We start from the raw sequence: 23,124 nt of genomic DNA, 5'->3' as shown, positions 1-23,124 counted from the left end.
GAAAAACGGTCTTACATTACTGCTATCATCCAGACTGACTGGATATTGGATGGTTTTGCCCCCAAAAAGAGTTGCTCATCACCCAAGTAATCATCAAAATACACTGAAGTGTTAACTATCAATGTGCACACAAGATTCTTGCAGATTTTGCCCTAGCCTTTTAGATGCTTGTTTCACGCATATGCATATCATTCTGGATGATCTAATTCAATATAATAATAACTCCTTTATAACAACTCTGTGCCCAGAAGGTTACAACAAGCAATGCTGAAGACTGTGACCACACGTGTACGATGCACAATGTACTTTTAGAAACTGACGATGTAGAGCGATTCCTAAGAAAGAGGTTCGGACACTTCCTAAGGAAGACAAAACAGCTGCCCAAGACCCAACGATGTGCGAAGCAACTCCAAGTGGAACTTCTGACAAGTTCAAGCCCATCGATCAGCCCCATCAATCGATATCAAAACAGCGAGATCCGCACAAAGCAAGAAGTCTGGACAGTTTCTAAGGAACAAGTAAATATGCTAAAACACTAACTCAAGGTGGAAGCAATCAGTTAAGACAAGTTTGATACATGTGTCTTTGAGTTTTTTATTCTAAAAAGGAAACAGATTAGATTGTGAGAATAGAAGGATGATTCCCAACAATATTATCTGCTTGTCAGACAGTTTCTAAACGAAGACATAACAACTTGCCAAAAGCCCGGCCCCGTGTGGAAGTGGACAAGTTAAATCCGAGTCCATTTGTCAGCCATCGACCCCGCTGTGTTTATTACACCTGCCGGTGACGCCGACATCAAAGCTTGTCTGTAACTCCCGCTGTCTGGATTCATCACAAGACAGGTCAATACTATACCGGGTACCAGCTATGTATGGTACAGGCAACCACAGAGTTTCCTCTTTCTTACAACAACCAACAGTTAAAACATGAACATTCCCCAATCTATCTATAACTCCAGCAGACTGCTATCTGGATTCATCACAAGACAGGTCAATACTATACAGGGTACCAACTATGTATGGTACAGGCAACCACAGAGTTTCCTCTTTCTTACAACAACCAACAGTTAAAACATGAACATTCCCCAATCTATCTATAACTCCAGCAGACTGCTATCTGGATTCATCACAAGACAGGTCAATACTATACAGGGTACCAACTATGTATGGTACAAGCGACCACAGAGTTTCCTCTTTCTTACAACAACAAAGTTAACGTTTTTACAGTTGAAACATGAAGATTTCCCAATCTATCTATGACTCCAGACTACTGTCTACTAGTAGATTCATCACAAGACAGGTCAATACTACAGGGTACCAACTATGTATGGTACAAGAAACCACAGAGTTTCCTCTTTCTTACAACAACCAACGTTTTTACAGTTAAAACATGAACATTTCACAACGAATCTCTCAGAAATCTATCACCTCTGCTGTCTGGATCCATCACAAGTATAATCACAAGACAGGTCAATACTACAGGGTACCAACCACAAGCAACTAGTTTCTTCTTTCTTTCAACAACAAATGTTTTCACAGTTAAAGTATGAAGATTTCACAAGCTCTTAGAAATCTATCACCTACACTGTCTCTACACAGGGTCAACAGCACATGACTGAATCTCAGGAACTTCTAACTTCCTTCCGCTTCATTCGGCTTTCGTCTCCCCAGTTTTTGCTCTTATGACATGAGCACGATTGTAGTAATCTAAGTTAGCAAAAGTCTCTAGTAGTATATTTCAATGAAAAGTTTTTGGTTTGACGGCATTAAATTTTAAAAATGTGTGAGTAAACTAGCCTAAGTGATATCTAACACAAGTGCTTCTGCTATTGGGTCAGTTAGTTCTCACTCTTCGTGAGTTGAGCTTGCCCCAACCATTGATGTTTCTGACATAGAGAGAAGAGAGGCTGTTCCAGTGAGTGTTGGTTCAGAGCCCTGAAGTGGTCCTATGGCCTTGCACTGAGAAAACTCCTTAAAAAACCCAGCACAAAATAGAAAAGGTTCAGCCTTGAGATCATGTCAAACTCTGGCTGACAAGATTTACAACTCTGTAACAATCATGGATCCTAATTCTCATCCGATCATTAAATATCAAACATCATAAAACTCTAATGAGGCAGAGACATTAACAACCCATTTATTCCAACCGACAAACTGAATCCGATGTTTTCAGAAACAAATTTGACGGCAGATGAAAAGCTTAGTTCTCCAGGTGGAGAGAAATGGGCACTTAGCAGGGCGTCGTAACTCTCCTCATGTCGTCAATAAGAGTCGTACTTTCAAGTCGTCGCTCGGCTCTTTGTTCCCGGCTAGAACCAGGTGCGGCCGGTCGACATCAGCAGACGTCGAGAGTGGCAGGGGCCATAAAGGGACGGCCGGCGCAGCTCTCCATGGATTTCCACTTAATGTGTATGAACGATGCGGCGCGGCAAGAGGGATCGTCGCGGCAAACTTGACGGAGTTGCTGCCATCAGAGCCGATCTGTCGGCAATAAACAAGCCGGCCGCGACCGCCCGACACGAATGAAACAAGTCACCACATTCCTCACCAGATCGGGGAGAATTGATACAAATGGAGGCCGGGTGGAGAAATCCTATAATTTACCCGGGTGTAAGCGTGTGTGCCATGTGGGAATCCTATAATTTACCCGGGTGTAAGCATGGGTGTCATGTGGGACCGGGTCTGCAGGCATGCGTGTCCCGCGTACTTAAGCCGTCGGCCCCGCCATGAATCAACGTCTCCGCTCCGGCAGCAATTAAAAACGGCGGCTCATTTGGAGGGATATCAAACAGTGAACAAGGTTTGGCCCTGGGAAGGTGCTTCATCACTGCCAGCTGACGGCACCATCATTATGGGAGGGGCTGGAGCGACGGTGTTACAGCAAGCCGTAACTTTCCATGGACACGACAAGTTTGGAGCGGGGAGGGGCTGGGGCGACGGTGTTACAGTGAGCCGTAACTTTCCATGGACACGACAAGTTTGGAGCGGGGAGGGGCTGGGGCAACGGCTTTATACAGCTAGCTGTAACTTTCCTGGGACACTGCAAGTTTGGAGCACTGTGGCAGGGGAGGTTACAGGATCATTATGGGAGGGGCTGGGGCGATGGTTTTACAGCGAACCGTAACTTTCCAAGGACACAAGTTTGGAGCACTGCATCTAGAGCAAAAGGAGCTCCTTATTTATATGTCTCAGGTGTTATGAAGGAGTCTTTGGGGAATTCCTCCATGTCTTGTAAAATCTAAAAGGAGTTTGTATGATTGTGCATATCAATATATCTTGTAAAGTCTATATTGTGACATTCAATTTGGTAAAGGCACCTCTAGTTCATCCTGGGGTGTGTTCATTACCAGGATTATCTAGACTAAGTATATGATTATCTACAGAGACTGTTATAAGCAGAACCCAGTCCCTTCTAGCTGGACGTCTGGTACAGTATATGATTATCTACAGAGACTGTTATAAGTAGAACCCAGTCCCTTCTAGCTGGACGTCTGGTACAGTATATGATTATCTACAGAGACTGTTATAAGCAGAACCCAGTCCCTTCTAGCTGGACGTCTGGTACAGTATATGATTATCTACAGAGACTGTTATAAGTAGAACCCAGTCCCTTCTAGCTGGACGTCTGGTACAGTATATGATTATCTACAGAGACTGTTATAAGCAGAACCCAGTCCCTTCTAGCTGGACGTCTGGTACAGTATATGATTATCTACAGAGACTGTTATAAGCAGAACCCAGTCCCTTCTAGCTGGACGTCTGGTACAGTATATGATTATCTACAGAGACTGTTATAAGCAGAACCCAGTCCCTTCTAGCTGGACGTCTGGTAGAGTTCAAACGGCTACATGTATGTCATCAGTTAGAACCAAAGTCAACCTTAGGAATAGAGTTTCAGTTTGTCATCTACCCCATGGTAGACTATGACAACTTAGAAGTTGTTGCTATGACAACAGAGAAGCTGTTACTATGACAACAGAGATTTGCCCCACCTGGTGCAGACGGCGACCTTGTCCGGGTCGTGGATGTAGGGGCAGTCGTTGCCACGGTTACAGCGGCCGAAGCGGTTGTAGAACATGCAGTACTGGCGCGCGGCCGCCTGCCGGTTGGTCTTCCTGTAGCGCGCCGTCTGACTGGTCAGGATGCTCCTCTGCACCGCACGGCTGGGAGGGGAACAAGGGTCAAGGTCATTAGAACAGGTCAAGGTCACCAGAACAAGGGTCAAGGTCACCAGAACAGGTCAAGATGGTTATGAGCCCATAAGATGGGATTAATTTTGTTTTCTTATTAAGTGTTTTTCAAGAGGCGTATTTTACCAAAACATCTTGTGGTATTTTAGGTTGAAGGCTGAGGGTGTTGAAACAACGTAACGTCAGCAGAAGAGTGCCCTTGGCATCTCTTGTCCTCCTGCAACCTTAACTAACATTCTACGGCAGCTAACAAAATTCCAGGAGTTTTTATCACCTCTAACGAAGTTTCATCACTACTACAACCTCAAATCTGATTCCGTGACTTTCTTATGACCTCTGACAGAACGATGATAGTTCTGCATTCTGTAATAAAATCTCACGACTTTCCGAACCTCTATACCGGAATTCCCTTTGTTTTCCAAACCTCAAATTGAATCTTGTGGCTTTCCAGGCCCAGGAAAGGTGATACAGAGCTCTGTACTGTGGTTTCTAATGATTTCATAATTCGATATGGATCTGTGACGGGTCGGTTTGTGTTGTAGTGATTCTGTGCTCTTAGAAGATGAAAATTTTCAAATCAGGAAACTGCTTTAACCTTGAACTTCAACTCAATCCACATGTTGTTGTTTGCCAACTCTTGAAGAGCTTGCGTCAGAAAATACCCCTTGTCATGCAGTACTGGCGTGCAGCCGCCTGCCAGTTGGTCTTCCAGAAAATAGCCATTGTCTGCAGCCACTTCTGTTTCCTTTGTCTTCTTCTACATTTTACTCAGTTAAAAGACACATAAAATGCAACATATAGTAATTATGGAAACACTGTATTTTTTCCTTACTGTCAACTTTGAATGCTAATCAAACACCATACATATCATCTCCTTCTCCACAAGGTGTTGCCTTTAAGTGTTAGCAACGGGCCACATTGGGCAACTTAAGTTTTATCTAAGACTTTTGTCCATTCGGAATGTCTCGTATTTCTCACCTGGCCATTTCCTGGACTTTATTGGATGCCGGAGACCGCACGAGTTTCCCCGGCGCGGTGCGTATGTAGGTGACACCCCGGATGACCACCCTGGACACCCCCCTGGGTGCGGATGGTTCCTTCCCGGGCTGAGTCCCTGCGGTCTCATTGGTGGAAACCCCTGGAGGGTCGAACAATCATCAAACTTTGGCAAACAAATTACCCCCAACTAACCGTGGACAGAAAGCAATTAAGGCGCTCACACTGTTCGATACGCCCGCCCTCCCACAACGGACCAATATTCACACAACGCTCCTCAATACTTTGAAGCCCTCAACATGCTTAATGGTTTTTCCATGTCGAGGACGCTGCGAATCTCCCCTCTTCACACCAAACCCAGCCGACAGACACGAATCTTCTCACTGCAAACCACGGGAGGCAGGAACAAAACAGAACATCTGCACTTCAAACACTCAGGCTGCAGGCCACACAAACTCAGTATGCTGGTTCTCGGATTAAAAAAATCATATTAATGTACTTTGGGCAAATATTTAAACTTTACACACAACAAAAGAGCTACTCTGGGGAGCTATCGAGACAAGCTCTGTCCCTTCATCAACCCGGTAAAGTCAGACCTCGTCCTGGAGTTCTCTTGTCACGTCGTGACTTCATATCAAATCATCATAATGATTCGAAAACTCAACACGTTAACGCAGCCTGAGAGGAAAGTATGTACATGTAGACTTGTAGTCTGTACCTTGGTACACACAGTTTTAGGGAGATCGAGAGTGAATATAGTCAGATTCAAGTTTTCATCCCAGGCATCTGTTTTCATCATCCTCATTTTGCATGATTTTTACTCTAGACTAAAATATCCGAGACCCAAGGAAATAAATTGGTGTGGCCTCAAAAAAAGGATGCTGAATTTGAAAATCAAATTGTCATCACAGTCTAACTCTGAGAAAAAGTCTCTACCTTGGCATACAAACAGTTTTAGGGAGAGTGAATATAGTCAGATTCAAGTTTTCATCCCAGGCATCTGTTTTCATCATCCTCATTTTGCATGATTTTTACTCTAGACTTAAATATCCAAGACCCAAGGAAATAAATTGGTGTGGCCTCAATCTTAACTTTTGAGGAGGGGGGCACTTACCGGCAGTTTCCTTAACCCGAGTGAGCGTCTTGCCGCTGGCGTCAAGGAGGAACTTTTCTCCACGGATGTTGACCTTGACCTCCTTGTGTGTGGCGGGTTTATCTGGAGGAACGGGAGGAGGAGAAGGAGGATGCTGATTTTTATCTCATGTCTGTCAACGTGAGACCGGTCAGTGTCAGGGTGAGTCATGCATGTGGACAGCACACGATGGATTAAAGAGCAAAAAGATTTCACCCCATCATTTCTACAGACTAGTTGATGGAGTCAGTCCTGGAAATATCCAGCATGCTTATAATCATTAGTCAGGTGTAGAACTCAAACTTAATGGCTCAGAAGACTCTATTCAATATGCAATAAGTATTTCATAACACTCTGCATGTATCTTTTTTCAGCTTAGCCAGTGTGACAGCAGTTCATTTATTCCTGAAATATAACACATTTTAGTGATGCATAATTATGGACTTGACATGATAAGGGGACAGAATCAGTCCGGATAGCTTCCAGCAAGCTTAAGGAACCCAGACTGACGTGTGAGTGTCTCGGGTCATGAGAAACCCAGGCTGATGTGTGTCGTGGGTCATGAGGAACCCAGGGTGACGTGTGAGTGTCGTGGGTCGTGAGGAACCCAGGCTGACGTGTGAGTGACGTGGGTTGTGAGGACTGTGGACATGAGATGATGGATCCGACACGACCTTCACAGTAGTTCAAGTATGAATATTTCACACTCCGTTAGGTTCAGCCCGACAATCCATCCCTCAAACATCAATTATTCACCACAGATCCCGGTAAATTCTGCATCGGCCCTTCGCCGGGAATCAATGTGGGGAAGACGGATGTGTTTATGGCGGGGTTCAGCCCGTGCAGCTGGGAGTGACGCGGTCCGCGGGTAATTGGGCGGGTCTGATGGGTTCAGCACCATGAAACAATTGAGCTGCGAGCAGAGGTGCGAGGTTCGATAACAGGGGATGATTGGACACCGCTGCCCGGATCAGACAGGATCTGCTGGCTGTAGAACAAGATCCGGGGGCGTCAGCAACAGATCCGGGACCAGCGGACACGATATCCTGATCTCTGACTAAATCCCGCATTAGTGTGGCGTTTAGAGCACGTCGTCTTCCCCGTCAACCCTAAAATCCACCGGACCGCCCACAGCACATGAACATGAAAGTATGATACCCCAAATTTCAAATTTCCAAATACAATTTGACAACTTGACATTAGGGGGAAATCATTTCCATTGTATATAATGAAATGCTTTTTTCTTCCCATAAGAAATGATGGCAGGAAGCTTCCAGATTTCCATGAGTAAACCAAATTAAAACCTACTAGTATCCCTAGACGTCCTGTCCAAAACTAGAGCAGGGCTTGGTGATATTCAGAAATAACTACATAACTGTTAGCCATCTCAATTCCAAAGCTCATAAACTTATTTCAAAGGATTAAAATTGATGAATGATTTAGTAGCTCGTTAAGAAGCTATCAATCTTTTGCCAGCTGGATGAAGAAAACGACAGGTCTAGTTAGGAGAGGCATAGACTGTTGATGTCAAACACAACAATGAGAAAGAAAATTATGTGCCTGCACCTGAGTGTTTTCGGCCCAGAACAACAACAACAACAACAACAAACAGGTGGCAGTCTGTACCTGTGAGAGTCAAAGTCCATATATCCCCCAAAATAAGAAAGAAATCAAAGGTGAAAGTGCATAAACAAGCCAAAGTGCGTACCCGTGAAAGTGAAAGTGTGTACCCGTGAGAGTGAAAGTGTGTAGCTGTGAGAGTGAAAGTGTGTACCCGTGACAGTGAAAGTGCGTACCTGTGAGAGTGAAAGTGCGTACCTGTGAGAGTGAAAGTGTGTACCTGTGAGAGTAAAAGTGTGTACCTGTGAGGGAGAAAGTGTTTACCTGTCAGGGAGAAAGTGTGTACCTGTGAAAGTGAAAGTGCGAACCTGTTAAAGTGAAAGTGGTTACCTGTGAGAGTGAGAGTGAAAGTGGTTACCTGTGGGAGTGAAAGTGGTTACCTGTGAAAGTGAAAGTGGTTACCTGTGGGAGTTTTCTGTGCGGAGCGGCAGGTGAGGGGTGAGGCGCGGGTGAGGCGACTGCTGCTCAGCTTGTACACGACTCCGCCCTTCACCAGCAGCTTTCCCGACGCAGTCTTCACGTAATAACGGGCCGTCCGCGGGTCCGGCCTCGCGCTGCGGGACAAAAAACACACAACGTGAACAACTTCAACTGGGTTTCAAAACCATGGGGGACATAACTTGGTAATACATATCATTGCTTTAAAAACATTGGAGTTCAACTTAACCCCAGAACTCAAAACCATCAGGGGAAACAACATACATCATTGCTTAATGAAAGCTTTGTCCTTTCTTCTTCAGATGTTTATATAAGAAATGCTGGCAGAAAACTTGGCGCCTGCCACGAGTGAACCAAATTAAGACCTTTCCCCGGAATAGATGGTCCAAACTTGCCCAAACTGGAGCAGGGGTTTGTGATATTCAGCAATAACGGTTCCCTCGGCACCGGGGGACGATTCAGCCGCAATAAACACCTTCATCATCCTGATTATAAACCAATTAGGAGCCAGGAGAGCGCGGACCCGATTTTATGACGTCCGTTATGACGAGGGTAGAGGCAATACGGGAGACGTGAAACGGTTTAAACAGAACAATTAATAAAGACGGGGAGGACTTTATTACAGTAGGGTGATGGATGGGGAGGGTTACAGTAACTGTTGTTCCTATAAAAACATCTGACAATGCCTTTAATCTGGTTTGAATAAACGATTAACGTTTGCTGCAGTTTGAGTGTGAGTCACAGGAAAAGTTGTTCTAGTTAGATGTTAGAAAGGTACATGTAAGATTGTATTTTCTAAGACTTTTCTTTAAGTTAGACGGAACAAAGAAATAAGACAAACAGAAGAAAAGCAGAAAGAAGACAAAAAGGGTGAACAACAAATACCAGAAGTGGAAACCCTTTCCTCTGATTTACCCGTTGGGAGTGGATTTGTCTGCTATCTGAGAGGTCCCAAGTTTGTACTACGGCATGAGACTTTACTGACGAACTATACAGTGTAGATATCATAACTCTCACCCTATCTCCCCTCAATGGTTATCAAAAAGGACAAAAAACAGTGGGAAACCCTTTTCTTGGATTTACCCGTTATGAGTGAGTCTGTCTGCTACATTGTGAGAAGTCCCTAGTTTGTACTACAGGTATGAGGTTTCACTGTCCAACTGTAGATATCATAACTCTCCTCCTATCCTATGTTTACCCCATGTAACCCTTACCCTCAGCCCTCCCAGTCTCGTTTTTACCGCCCAGGAAAACAGGGTCTAATTGGGTCCAATCGTCCCCACTGCATATTGACAGCAGACCTACAGCCCTCCCGGCGCTTGTCAAACTCGGCCGGGGCGGTTTATGGCGCCAATTAATGCCGGATCCGGCGGGACCACGGGCAACTGTTAACGGATAAAGGAGACGTGAAAATAGATCTCGGGAATCAATGGGCAGGTTTACTGGTCCCAGCACTGCTGTAGAGCTCTGTACAACCCAGGGTTACAAATCATTACAACAACACTTACAACCGTGTTCAACTTAGGGTTACAAATCACTACAACAACACTTACAACCGTGTTCAACTTAGGGTTACAAATCATTACAACCATACACAACATAGGGTTACAAATCATTACAACAACACTTACAACACAGGTTACAGATCACTACAACGTGTACAACTTTGGGGTACAAATCACTACAACAACACCCTCCCAAAACTTACAACCATCTACAACTTATAACTACAAATAATTACATGAAGTCCCTACCAACACTTAGAACTATGTACAACTTAGAGTTACAAATCATTACATGCAGACCCTACCAACACCTGCTAGAACTGTGTACAATTTACAAGAGTTACAAATCATTACAACCATCTACAACTTAGGGTTACAAAACATGTTACACATCCCTCTAACCTACTCCCTGCTGCCTAAGCCTATACCCAATACAAACTTGGGGCCAAAAGTCTACCTCAGCAGGGAGAAGGTTAATCACTATCAGTAGAAATGGGTTAAATACTGACAACTCTTCCTGATGTAGATTTTATGAACAAATTTAGCCTCGGATCAATTCTCATAATTGGGATTTTATTACTCCGAATGGACATGATTGCTTTCATTCATTTCTTTGTAGTGGCAATAAAAACAGTTATTAGGAAATTAGGGACAGAATACTGACAGAACCATCAAACTTTCACAGCTTTACTTCCAGCACACTAAAAAGAATGGTGGTAACATTCGTAGTACTGGATAGAACAGTTACACATGATTCAGGGGAAATAAACTGCACTGAATATTGGAAGGATTAGAGGCAAATTGTGCCACACATCTAACACGTATCTGGCAGCGATCCACCAGCCGTCACCGTAGAGTAGGAAACAGCAGACAGACAGAATGAAGTGGGAAACAATGGAGTGAAGTCAGTTTAATGTTCCTTCGTTAGTCGGGCCTAACCGGAGTGTTTTAATTAGGGGGGAGGTGTGAATAGTGTCCTGCCGCCGTTCTCATTTCCCAACCAATCAACATGCAAATCAGCCCCGAAACTCTCGCTAACGAACCAGCGCCCTCGAGACTGGACGCTACTCTACGCATGCCAAGATAACCACTTTAAACCACACACAGCGGACTTATTGCTCATACCACACACACACACACACACACACGGCGGACTTACCGCTCATACCACACACACACACCCACACGGCGGACTTACTGCTCACACCACACATGTACGGTGGAATGTTTGTGAATATCAGACATCCAGGTCACGTGAAAGAAGAATAGAATTGACTCTTTACAACTGGATTACTGAATTTAAATGTCAGACCTTTCAAACGCCCATCCAACATTTTTTGTCAATGTGGAGATAATGTTTGTTTAAGACTTACGGAACACAGCGAGAATGTTCTGAGATTAAAATTCAGTAATACAGTAGTAAAGACTCAATTTTATTCTTCTTTCATGTACGGTGAATTGTTCTCACTCGAAGAGACAGAGTCTGACTTGGCACTAATGACATCATTTTAATCAGTTCGCAAGTGATGGTACAGTTCTATGCATCACGGATGTCAAACTCAAAGGCTCTGGGGCCCAGATTCAGTTACTCTCACAGGTTCACAGCTCTCGTGTGTTCTCGTGAGATCTCGCCCAGTTCTCATGTGACAATTCTGTCATATGCTGCGGCGACCGTCATCATATGCACCTGACTTACAGCTTATAGTTATACCAAACACGCACGCGGCAGACTTACCGTTTTGAGACGCTGACGGGAGCTGACGTGGAAGACTTGACGATCTTATATCGACTGACACGCCTCCCAAGTCCAGGTGTGCGAACTGAGAACAAAACAAACCGCAGGTTTTAGACAGGTGAGATAGACACGAACAATACAGAAACCACAGGTGTGGACCATAGAGCATATCATATTACAGGGCGGGACACAGATCATACGTGCGCGCCAGCTTCTATCAGACTAGTGATGTTTTAGCACACACATGTGGGAAAGGTGTAACATAGATCATATGTGAACGCCAACTTCTATCAGTTCAAAGTACAACATGTTGTAGATGTATCATTGTCAGACTTTGCATGATGTACAAGATGACTAATAAACTTGTGGACGTACCGACTGATAAGTATCTAATGCCAGCTCAGAAGAGGACCAGAAATAGTCATGCTTTTAAGTACCAGAGTTATCAGCCAAGGATCGATGTGTTCAAAAATTCGTATTTCCCGAGAACCATAGTAGAATGGAACTCGTTGTCATCAAGTACTGTAGGAGCTTCCTCACTAAGTAGCTTTAAAGAACGGTTACAGTCAGATATGCAAAGACTAGGTGTAACAGACCGTTCGGTGTAATATGACCAGCTGCTGCCGCGCCGCGTGCCTGCGAAGCTGGTGTGTTACGCCTAATGGCGGTTATACCGGCTATATAGATACAGATACAGACTAGCTCACATACACATGTCCAATAACTCATTCAGCCATGAGAAAGTTATAGGTTGGACACCATACACTGTCACTTTTTATAGTATCTGTGAGGTTTATACAGACATGTACACACACACACTGATGCTGCCCACCCTCCTCTCAAGTTAAGCTGACAGTCTGACAGGTTTCCAACCATTCATTCCTCGACAAGCTGTGTAACTTTGATTGTCATTTTCCTCATGTTCTGAGCAGTGACATACAAACAGTAGAAGCTACATCAAGTATATTTAGTTTGCGTTTATGTTTTTCAGCAAAAATCCTTATTTCCAAAGGGGTTTTGCTGATCGAGTTTACTGCATTACCCTGACACACATTTATCAATTTTTCTGAAGTTTGTATCATGTTTCACAGTGTTTCACAAAATATAAAACAATGTAAAACATGATACATTTGTTGTAAGTGTTACAGAGTACAGCACATGATTAAGCCCAGTTCCATCTGTCCTGTACAGGCCAGTAGCGGCACATTTGTTACAGCACATCAACACCCCACTCAAGGATGCAAATTGTTTAAGGGTTTATGACCCAGAAAATGAACAGGTCGCCCATGAAGAGTCCCCAGACTCCGACCACCTAGTCATTACTGCAGCAGCCACCTGCAGTGGGTCCAGGTGCAGTCTCACGAGGACACCTAGCAGGGGCTATGTGAGCTGCAGGCACACCTGTGACCAAGGTGAACCAGGGGGACAAAATCCTCTTTATGCAGTTTTCAATCTAAGGTACACTACGTCATGAAGAACATGTGTTTCATGTACTGTACTATATAAACACTCAAATGGGCAAAATTATCAACAAGAGACCATAAAAAACTTGGCCATTTGGTCCTTGTGCAGAGGTGTTTACTTGTAAAGGTTTGACAGTATTATGAAAATTTTCTATAATAAGAAAAACAATTATTACATCTGCACTGTACCAAACTCACAATACAGTCATCACCGTACAGGGGGTGAAAGGGAGGGGGGCACTTGGCCTCGAGATGTCCAGATTAAGTAGCTGCAGCAGGCTGGCTAACGTGGTACCAGATATGCGGACATGCCGGGCAGACCTGCTCCGTGCCTGTCCCTGATAACGCTATCTCCTACACCGATGGAAACATTTCCACCCAGTCCACAGAGAAACACCAATCAGCCGACCCGACAGGTTGCGACTCTCCGAACACACATCATCGCAGGGAGGAAGGTCATGGGCAGATTCTTGTGCCTTATAAGACAGGACTGCGGTCGGTGTGGTCGCCGTGAATCGTCATGACGATCCGTTGCCGGGAGCAACAGCTGCTGCTGTTACCACGGTGATAAATGTTGAGAACTATTGCAGTGACGGCAAAACTTGACTTTTCAACTCGGCACTCACATATTCACAAAGCCCTGATGGTGGTCCTATATATACAAGACCATAACCAGCTGGATACTGCTGTAAAGGGTGATAAACAAGCTTTCTAATGATGCCTGACACTATGCAATTGATAAAGTCACTACAGAGATACAATAGACCAAAGTTTCCAAACTTCTTTTGACAAATTTACAAACATCCACCAGTAAGTTTGAAGAAAGCTGGGGCAACCCTAGCGTGAATGTTTAACTGCCAACAACATGGATTCTAACTGGTAACTTTCACCATTTGTCCTGTTGAGTTTGACTTCAGTCTGGGAAAGACCTACTGGTAATCTCAGCAGACAGGACTGCATGTCCACTGCCACCCCAGCCCACTGCCCCAGGACTCACATCAGCCCTGAATGGTTCAGACAAGCCAGTGATTCCGAACGGTCGGGATCATTTCAAACGATAACCCGAGAATCAGAGCCTGTCCGGATCTGTCCGGAATTTCCTCCTGGGCCAGGACCGAAACAGCAAGCAATCCAGTCATAACTTATGTCTTATCTTTGTAACAAATTAACGCCACCGGCCTCGCCGGTTTCACCCAGCAGATCTGTACCTAAAGTTAGTAAGTATCCGCTGCATAAGGAGTGAACCAACTCCGGCCACCGTAAAGCATGCGAAACCTCTGATCTTCCAGAAATGCTGGATGTTCGGAACATCCTCAAGTTCAGCTCAATCCAAGTTCATTTCAGTTCAAGTTCAGTTCAGGACGGGTCCCCTGTTCCTGGTTACACGGAATCCTCCATAGTTCCACGACCACTTTGTGGTCCAACATCTGACCTGCTCCAGGGCTGGATTAGACATGTAACTTTAATGTTTCCCTTCAAAGAACTGTACGTCCTACCAACTACGGTAGTTTGTGGCCAGTACTGCTTCAATACACCTGTTAAACACTGATGCCATGGCTTTACATGTGAAACATTGAATGAGACAGTTTCAGGTTACATACACTTTCTACTCTACTCTTCTACACATCATATGAAACACTTGGGGTTTAAGCAAAGAATGTCCCCTGCAGACTGACACAAGCTTCCACCGTTTGGGCCCCACAAACCCTCCCGCTTCTGGACGACATAGCTGAACAGCAAGACAACATCTGAGTCAACTTCTTACCAAACCGACAGACATGCAAAGGTGTGGATGGTGGTGAACGTAGTGTCTTGGTAATATTTACATTTTCTCCCAGCCATCTTAGTTGGTGCGAACAATTTTGTGTAATACATGTATCTACATTTTACATTATTTTCCCACCCCTATGTTTTTATCTTTGTCCCTCGCTAAATTTCTTATGTAAAATGTGTGAGAACCAGGTAGGTAACTTGGAGTTGCCTCCCCCCAGGTTAGCAGTAGTCATGGCGACACCTGTTGCAGACAGGTTTATCTTTGTCGGCAGCGATCGAGTGGGACCAGTGGGTGGACCGGTGCCAACGCCAGACCTTGCCCTTCAAACCAAATCGTTCCAACGATACAAGAAACACGTAGTTACAGATATATCATTGGCATGACATCAACTTTAGTCAGTCTGGCACTGCACCGATGAGGAGTGTAAAGCCAGTGACAGTGAACTTGGCAGCAGTTTACACAGTACAGTAGCAGTCCCTGTTGTATGTGGAGAATATACATGTACATATACTGCCAACTGGAACAATTGTATGGAAACCACGTCTATGGTTGAAAGATATATAACTTGGCCCCTGGCAATGTGAAGCCAGATTAAAAGTGACATTTTTTTCATGTACAGTACATACTTCAGACTTGTGTAGAAATGGGCAATGCTTTACAGTTACAGTTACTGCATGTTCCACATGGCCGTATACATAGTACATGCTACATATACTGCAGTATGTACTATGTATACTGCCATGTGGAACATGTATGCAGGCCATGTTTAAGGTTGACAGACATAAAACTTGGCCCCTGGCCGATTCTGAACCCACATAAAAGTTTGAAAGGTTCAGATTTATACAGCAGTTTACACAGCGGCAGAAATAGTCGGCAGGGATGCCACCTCCTCACGCAAGGCCAGCCGGGGTGTCTATTCCGAGCGGCGGAGCCATCCCTCGTAACGTCGGGGCGGGTCGGGTTACCGGCCAGGTGTCGGGGGGTGTCACATGTCTGACCCACGTGTCAGACCCCCCCTCCCCCCTCACAACCTCCTGGGTGAAAATAGCCGAACTTCGATGCCTGAAATTCTGCGTCTGCCCGTGGCAATGGGAGCGATGCGCGGGGTTAAGGGCCTCGGCGCCAATGCAGGTTACTCTCCGACTTTACGTGACACGCGGCTGTCGCAACGAGAACAGGTGAAAACTGTGCGCTGAACCCACATATCTCAGGTCCCGACATCTCTCGGGTATCTAGGACTGGAATTCCTTTCCCTCACAAGATCACACCGTAGATTGTGGATCACACAGAGTCTAACTCTAAGTAGAACATGTTTGAAACGGTGTCCTCAGATGACCCCATGGTCTGCCATTTTTCTCTTCATTACGTGTGAAGTGAGACCCGGAGAACGTCAGTGATGTAACGTGACACCAGACACCCTGGAACTCGACACCAGCACCGTCCTGCAGTATGCTGCTGTTTGTCTGGTCTGTACAACAGCACACCAACAGGAGGGTTAATTCTCCAGCTCAGCTACAGGCAACAGCATGCTAATAAGGCACAGGCCTGATGTACAACCGGGATAGTTTTCTCACATTCCTACACTTCACAGGCATCCAGCAATCTTGTAAAATCTCCAAACAAACCAGACACTGCAAATGCTCATCTTTCCTCCGTAACTGATCCCTACATTTTCCACCAATCATCAACCGACAGTCAGTAGCTTCTTATGAAAGTGCCCATCATGCACCAAGTTCACTTTCACTTTTGCCACCTGTCCCATCATGCACCAAGTTCACTTTCACTTTTGCCACCTGTCCCATCATGCACCACACACCCACCTGTTCCTGGGATGACGTAGCCACTTCTCCTGGTGTCTGTAACCCGATGCTGCCCCGCCATGACTCCAGAGGAGCTTGACCTTGTCCATCTCAGCTGCTCCTGGCTGGGGAACTTTGCTGCCCCCGTGTCCTTAGATGACCTGTAGGAGAAATAGCTGAGTTTGTCATGTTCTTAGATGACCTTATCTTGGGCAACAGGAAAAATCAGAGGGTTTTTCAACAACATCTAGGATCGTATGTTCAGCTGGAGTCGTGGGTTCTATCCCCGTCACCTGGTCGTCAGTGATGCTGTTTTAGCACTTCTACACCGTCTGGTGTCTGCTTCATCTTAGATCAATTTCCTTCTACTTTAGTATCTCACCGGAGTAAATCTGGAAGAATAATGATGTTGATGATGTTTAGTACTCCCTGCTGCAGATGCTAGACTGCTGGTTTTCTGTATGTATTATGATTATATTTTGCTCTGTGCTATTTTCTCATAGGGATGACTGAGTGACACCTGTCACAGGTCCTGCCTTAGTCTAATCTCCAAGCAGATCTATAGGTTGCAAAGACCGTATCCAACTGGCAGAAATAAATCTTTTTTGCAACTTTTGCCAGTTGGATACGGTCTTTGCAACCGTTGGGTCTGCTTGGAGATTAGCCTTAGTCCACCAATCACAAGTACTGACACACCCTTACTGTGTGACAGGCTGAAGAAAAGTTCTCAACAGGAACTTTGCAGCTAGAGATGTCTTACTGAGCTACAAACGATGTCGGTTAGCTCTGTCTACTCTACTTTATACAGTACTGACACACCCCTTGCACGCCCCCCTTCCCCCCAGCAGCTGTATACAGCCCTGAAGATGACCTCGGGCGACCCCATTCCTGGGCCCAGCTTTGATTGACAGGAAAAGCTGATGATGATTTATGTGGGTCATTACTGAAACCTGATCTTCCTAACCTTGACCCAGAAATAGATCCCTTGGGAAGAACCAGCAACTCCCAGCATGCCCAACATGGGACCTGTGAGGTCATAGGTCATGAGCAAAGGTCAGATCTATTTGTATCCCCTGAATCTAGTAACACTGAAATGAAAAAACATCTACTCTTAGGATACAAGGGTCCATGGGATACAATCATTGATGTACTTGCTAAGAGGTACATCCACAACGCATGGCTTACAAGGAGCTGCAACACCACAAGTTAATGTTAATGCCAACTGTGTTCCATCTCCACTTCACTACAGTTTTAATTAAGTTCAGTTTTATGCAACCTTACATATATGTAACTACTCTATCCATACCATGTGATCTCTACTATTATTTTCAAATTGATTGTCTAAAAACCAGCTATGTTGCTTATGTAGACCATTTGTCACCCAGCCTACTTTTTGTTATGCCTATTATAGTTACACGATAACTATGGTTTATCATTGTTAAATCTCACTACTCTCTGTTAATTGTTATCAGTTACTATGTAACATCATATCCTCAAACCACAGCTACATGTAAACCTAGCCCGTTATAGCTCTTCGCACTATAGCTAACTGTTTACACCCAGATTACTGCCAAGGCTCCACTGTTATTATTTATATTATTTTTACCTGCTCCCCTCCCCCCCCATACAACTATGGTTAAATAAGTAATCCACTTGCCACCCAGCTGACACTGTTTATCATACTCCCCTCGAGTTGTGTATTGTTATTTATATCAATTTCGTTTGTTTTTAGTATAAAAATTCCATTGTTTCCTGCTTCAGCTAGGTATAGAAATGTTAGTTAAGGTTTACCATTTATCTGCTATCATTTTATCTATATTTTATTTTTACTGCTATAATATTACTTCTATGAACTTCTTTGGTTTCCTTGCACCAGCTAATACTGTTACTTTATCTTATTAATCTTCGATACTCTCGATTATATTTTGTATATTGGTTAACTATGATATCTCAATCTGCGTTAAGTATGTACTTTTAGCACTCGGCGCTGCCGATGTGCCACCGCTTCAAAGGTGAATAAAGTTCAAAGTTCAAAGTGACCCAAACTGCACACCCTGGGACTGGTCCATTGGTGGGTTGTGGTGGGGGTGGGCAGGACATTTACTGTAGATTCTTACAGGGACCTAATTTATTAGCAAGGTGGGAAAGGAAGTTTTCGTGATGTTTGAAGTTTGAAGTTTAAACAATTCTGCAGTACAGTAGTAATAGAAGGGAATTGTGATGATTTAAAAATGGAGACACCACAAAAATTAAACCACTCACTGAGAACATTCCAAAATTCAGAGTATCTGTTTTTGAGCTAAATTATTTCTTCAAATGTCTGAAAACTATGGAAATAAGTTGGTGTGGCCGACACATGTCTCTACCATCATCATCATCATCATCAAGTGAAATGTCTATGGAGGAATATGCAGTACAATGTACCACTATTCCGTAGTACAGGGACATGTTACTTAGTCAGGCTGTCTGCAGTACATGTAACAATAGCCTCCTGTGCTGAGTCAACTCAAACAACCTCCTTATCTATGTAAGTTGAAATGTAACTTTGTAAGTACACTGTGAATTCATCTATTTTTCTGTTTTCATGGAGACTTTATTTCCCTGTATCATAGGAAGATTTTCGCAGTGTTTGGAATCTGTGGTTAAAACAATTTTGAAGTACAATAGAAATACAAAACATGCAATTTGATTTCTCTGTAAGAGGTCACTACAAAAACTGTGAGAGCCATTACATTTGTACATTTTAGACTTATAGTACGACTAAAGCAAAGCCAAGCCAAGCCATGAACGACGAAAGTAGCTCCCAAGTACTGATATATCCACAAACTTGACTGACATGGCTGTGTGGAGGGGTTGTCTGCCAAACCTGTCAATCAAACTCTGGCACTGAGTCAACATCTCATGCTGCTTTTAGATCTACAAACTACCGTAAATCTTGAAAGGTTCGAAATGTTTTTATTTTCCCAGGTTTTTGTGGAGACTTCTTGCTGCGAAATCATGAAACCGCAAATATACGTTTGGTATTTCTACTGTATTTCAGAATTTCTTTTTACCACAAACACTGCAAAAACCTCCTTTTTCATCAATTCTACCACAAAATAGCTGATTTTACAGTAGATGTACATGTATGAGCTCTGGTGGTACATTATCGATATTTACTGTGCTATCACCTGAATGGTATTTTTTGTGAGAAATTGGCTTTCCAACCCTTTTACCCTTATTTTCTGGTCTGTTGTTCCAGTCAGAGAAAATCTAAAATGTTTCTGATACAGACGAAGCCACTTAATTGCACCTCGGATAAACGCACCTTCCATTTAATTGCACCGAATCCCAATATCCAAAACCGGTTCCCATTCACTGCATTGTTAGTGACTCCGCATATCTGCACCGCGCATGGTCACCAATGCCGGATAACTGCACCAATTTTTTTTTTCAAAAATCCTCGACAAGTTAACTGAAAAGGTGCGCTCAAATCGGCAAACGCAGTACAAATGAGCCGATACCTGCCGGTGTAAAGGCGCGATACCGCCAATATGTTCAAAACTGTTTTGAGTAGCAAAAGAAGCCGGTCTCCATTGACAGTTACGTTGATAGGAATCGTATGGGAGGTCCCGGGCGGGTCACCCGTAATCAGTAACCAAGTTTTAGTTTCAATTCATAGTTTCATGGCGGTACATGATTTACGTAAATCGACAACTGCACTCTACGTCGTGTAACACAGAAACTGTTATCCCATGAGTGGCATGACGATGTTTCAGAATGTCTCCCCTGTAACACTACGTGTGTTGTAATGCGGTAGATCGCATGGATAAATGAAAGAATGCAAAATCAAAACAGGTTTGTAGTCATTTCTTTATTTTCAGCAAAGGGTCAATAAACAAAGTTAATAACTGAATAATTTCGTCTGTTTTCTTTGCGCTAGTGTTTCTGACTAACAATACACGCCCTCGCCCATGGTGGTGCGGTCCAGCTGGGCATTTCGCATAATCGCATCAGCCGGATAATTGCACCAAAAACGCTGACAAATAGGTGGTGCAGTTAAGCGGATTCTACTGTACAAACGTCACCGTTTTCCTTTCAAAGCTGTGGATGGACCATAGACGCCACCTGGCAGGTACTAACCAAACTGCAACCACGTAGCATATATACTCGTGTGAAAAGCAATCAACACCTCATGTTGTATGTCATGCACCATAAATCATACATGTTTTGTACATTTTAGGTACAGTGCAGTATGGCGTACATCAAACATGCCAGCATTAAAAGTGAAATAAAACAGGTGACTAAATCATTTAAGTAAATGTATACAGCCTTGTTGCTGACATCACAATGACAATAATTTGCATCTCTGGCAACCATGTAGGAATACAGCCTGTTAGTGTGTGTTACAGACATGCACTTGTACTCCAAAATGGCACAAATGACATCACACAAAAATCATGTATCCCCCTGCAGTTGAACTTGAAGCCGAGTTCCCAGTAAACTTTACATCAAAAAAGCCCATATTTGCACAGAGAATATGAAACTTCTAGACCCCAAATTTCCCGGGTCTTTCCAAATATATCTAAATATATATTTTTCCAAAAACACACTACGGATTTGGTGCGCCAATGTGCCAACATCTGCACAATGACATCCACCAAGAACTGTTATATACATGTATATATTTTTTTTTCCAAATATATAAAGACACAAGAGTGCCACATGTACATGTACATGTACATGTATGCTTTCTGTTCTACTTGCCTGTCCGTGTCTGCGGCTGCCCCCGGCTTCACCAGTCGGTACCTGCTGACCACGGCGCCCCCAGACTTCCTCCGGCGCACGGCAGGCGTGCCGGCCCGCTTTGCTCGCAGCTTGTACTTCCCCACGCTCACAAACCCCGCCGGAGACTTCCTACTCAGAGTCGGGGGCGTCTTAGACACACCACTTCCTCGAGCAGTGGAAGGGTGTCGCCTCAGTTTGTGTTTACTCGCCAGAACCCTAGGAGACGGAGTCTTCCCCCTCACACCTAACCGGTGAGATCCCGACTTGTTTGTTCCTCCTGGTGCAACTTTGCTCAGTCTGTAGCGACTGGAGACCACCCCAGACGTCCCTGCGGCGTGTACAGTTCTACTGTGGGCCGGGAGAGAGCCGGACCCTGTACCAGTCTTCCTCAGTCTGTACCGGCTGGACAGGACCTGACCGGCGGACGGTTGGACACCAGCCGACTCCCCACTTCTGGGGGCGGAGGTCTTACTGGGAGACAGCTGTGCCGAGGAAACCTTCTTCAGTGAGTATTTAGTAGAAACAACGCGGTCAGTAGAGACGGGCTGTGATGTTGCAAAAGTAGCTGTGACCGCAGACTTCACTACAGGTTTCTGTAGGCTTGTGTTAGCTGGAGGGACTGCTGTTTTCATGTTTGTATCAGCTGGGGGGACTACAGTCCTCTGTACCACCCCTGAAGGGGTAGTGGCTGTTCTAGCAGGAGTCCATCTGTACTGGGAGCTGCCCTGCGAAGCTGCCGTAGTCCTGACAACGTTAGAACCAGAGGCGTTTGAAGGATGAAGACTACCCTGTCTGGCTGGGTGGGATGTGGGTCTGCTCACGGGAACAAGTGCTGAGGTAGGACGACCCGAACTGAACCCCGTTGTTGCCATGGTTACAGTCACGTGACTAGACACAGGTGCAGCTGTTGCTTGTCTGACCAGTTTGTGTGTGGAGGCTGTTGCAGTTGTTTTGGTGCTGCTGGCAGCAGTTTTCACCAGTTTGTGGGCGGAACTAGAAGATGACGGGTTGGTGTTGGTGCCGCCGCCAGGTGCGCTCCAGGTGTATCTGTGTCTGGAATGTCCTGATGTAGCGACAGGTGCGGAGGTGTTCTGTCCCCACCTGCCCTGCACCTGTGCTGAGGTGGTCTGTCCCCACCTGCCCTGCACCTGTGCTGAGGTGCTCTGTCCCCACCTGCCCTGCACCTGAGGTCTCCCCTCCTCCTGTGCGGACAGCTGCTTGTGTGTGCTGATCAGGTCTGGGGAGGGACACAACATCACATCAACATTAGATCTCATTACCTCACTGGTCTTGTGTAACGTCTTTGTGCGGAACCCAAAGTTTGCAGCATGCTACCGGTAGTACATGTACAAGGTTTATAAGATTTACGACTATCAGGTGGACAGTTGCATGTGATACTCAGAGCAACATATTTATCTTGCACACCGTGGGTTTTCTTATACTGACCAGACATGACCAGCTCTGAACGTGTATTCACACCCTACCACGGACAACAGATGATAATAATGATAGGTTATAAACCTGCCTTTGACAGTTCAAAAGCACCATCTAGCACCTGTCCCTAAAACTGCATGTCCAGACATGGCCAGCTCAATCCATGTCACACATGTATGTGGAGAAACTGTTTTCCTGTCAGATTTTCCCCTCACCAAATATGGAAGACTGCGCTTCTCTATCCTGTGTGACAGCCCACACCAGACATG

General features: G+C 44.7%; 1 protein-coding gene across 1 annotated transcript in view; it reads right to left on the bottom strand.

Moving 5' to 3' along the window:
* LOC136438293 (zinc finger CCCH domain-containing protein 3-like) overlaps positions 1 to 23,124 on the bottom strand; it is a 65,738-nt gene that overhangs the window by 41,350 nt on the left and 1,264 nt on the right. Inside the window, exons 2-9 of the mRNA XM_066433055.1 lie at positions 21,401 to 22,658; positions 17,619 to 17,680; positions 16,676 to 16,846; positions 11,619 to 11,703; positions 8,343 to 8,494; positions 6,303 to 6,404; positions 5,171 to 5,330; positions 3,995 to 4,165 (exon numbers count right to left, since the gene is read on the bottom strand). Of these exons, the coding sequence (XP_066289152.1) occupies positions 3,995 to 4,165; positions 5,171 to 5,330; positions 6,303 to 6,404; positions 8,343 to 8,494; positions 11,619 to 11,703; positions 16,676 to 16,846; positions 17,619 to 17,680; positions 21,401 to 22,658 (2,161 nt within the window). The remainder of the gene's footprint in view (positions 1 to 3,994; positions 4,166 to 5,170; positions 5,331 to 6,302; positions 6,405 to 8,342; positions 8,495 to 11,618; positions 11,704 to 16,675; positions 16,847 to 17,618; positions 17,681 to 21,400; positions 22,659 to 23,124) is intronic.

This window comes from Branchiostoma lanceolatum, chromosome 7 (assembly GCF_035083965.1).
Source record: "Branchiostoma lanceolatum isolate klBraLanc5 chromosome 7, klBraLanc5.hap2, whole genome shotgun sequence".
NCBI lineage: Eukaryota > Metazoa > Chordata > Leptocardii > Amphioxiformes > Branchiostomatidae > Branchiostoma > Branchiostoma lanceolatum.
The sequence above is the reverse complement of the archived record's forward strand: the minus strand, read 5'-3'. Positions and strand labels throughout refer to the sequence as shown.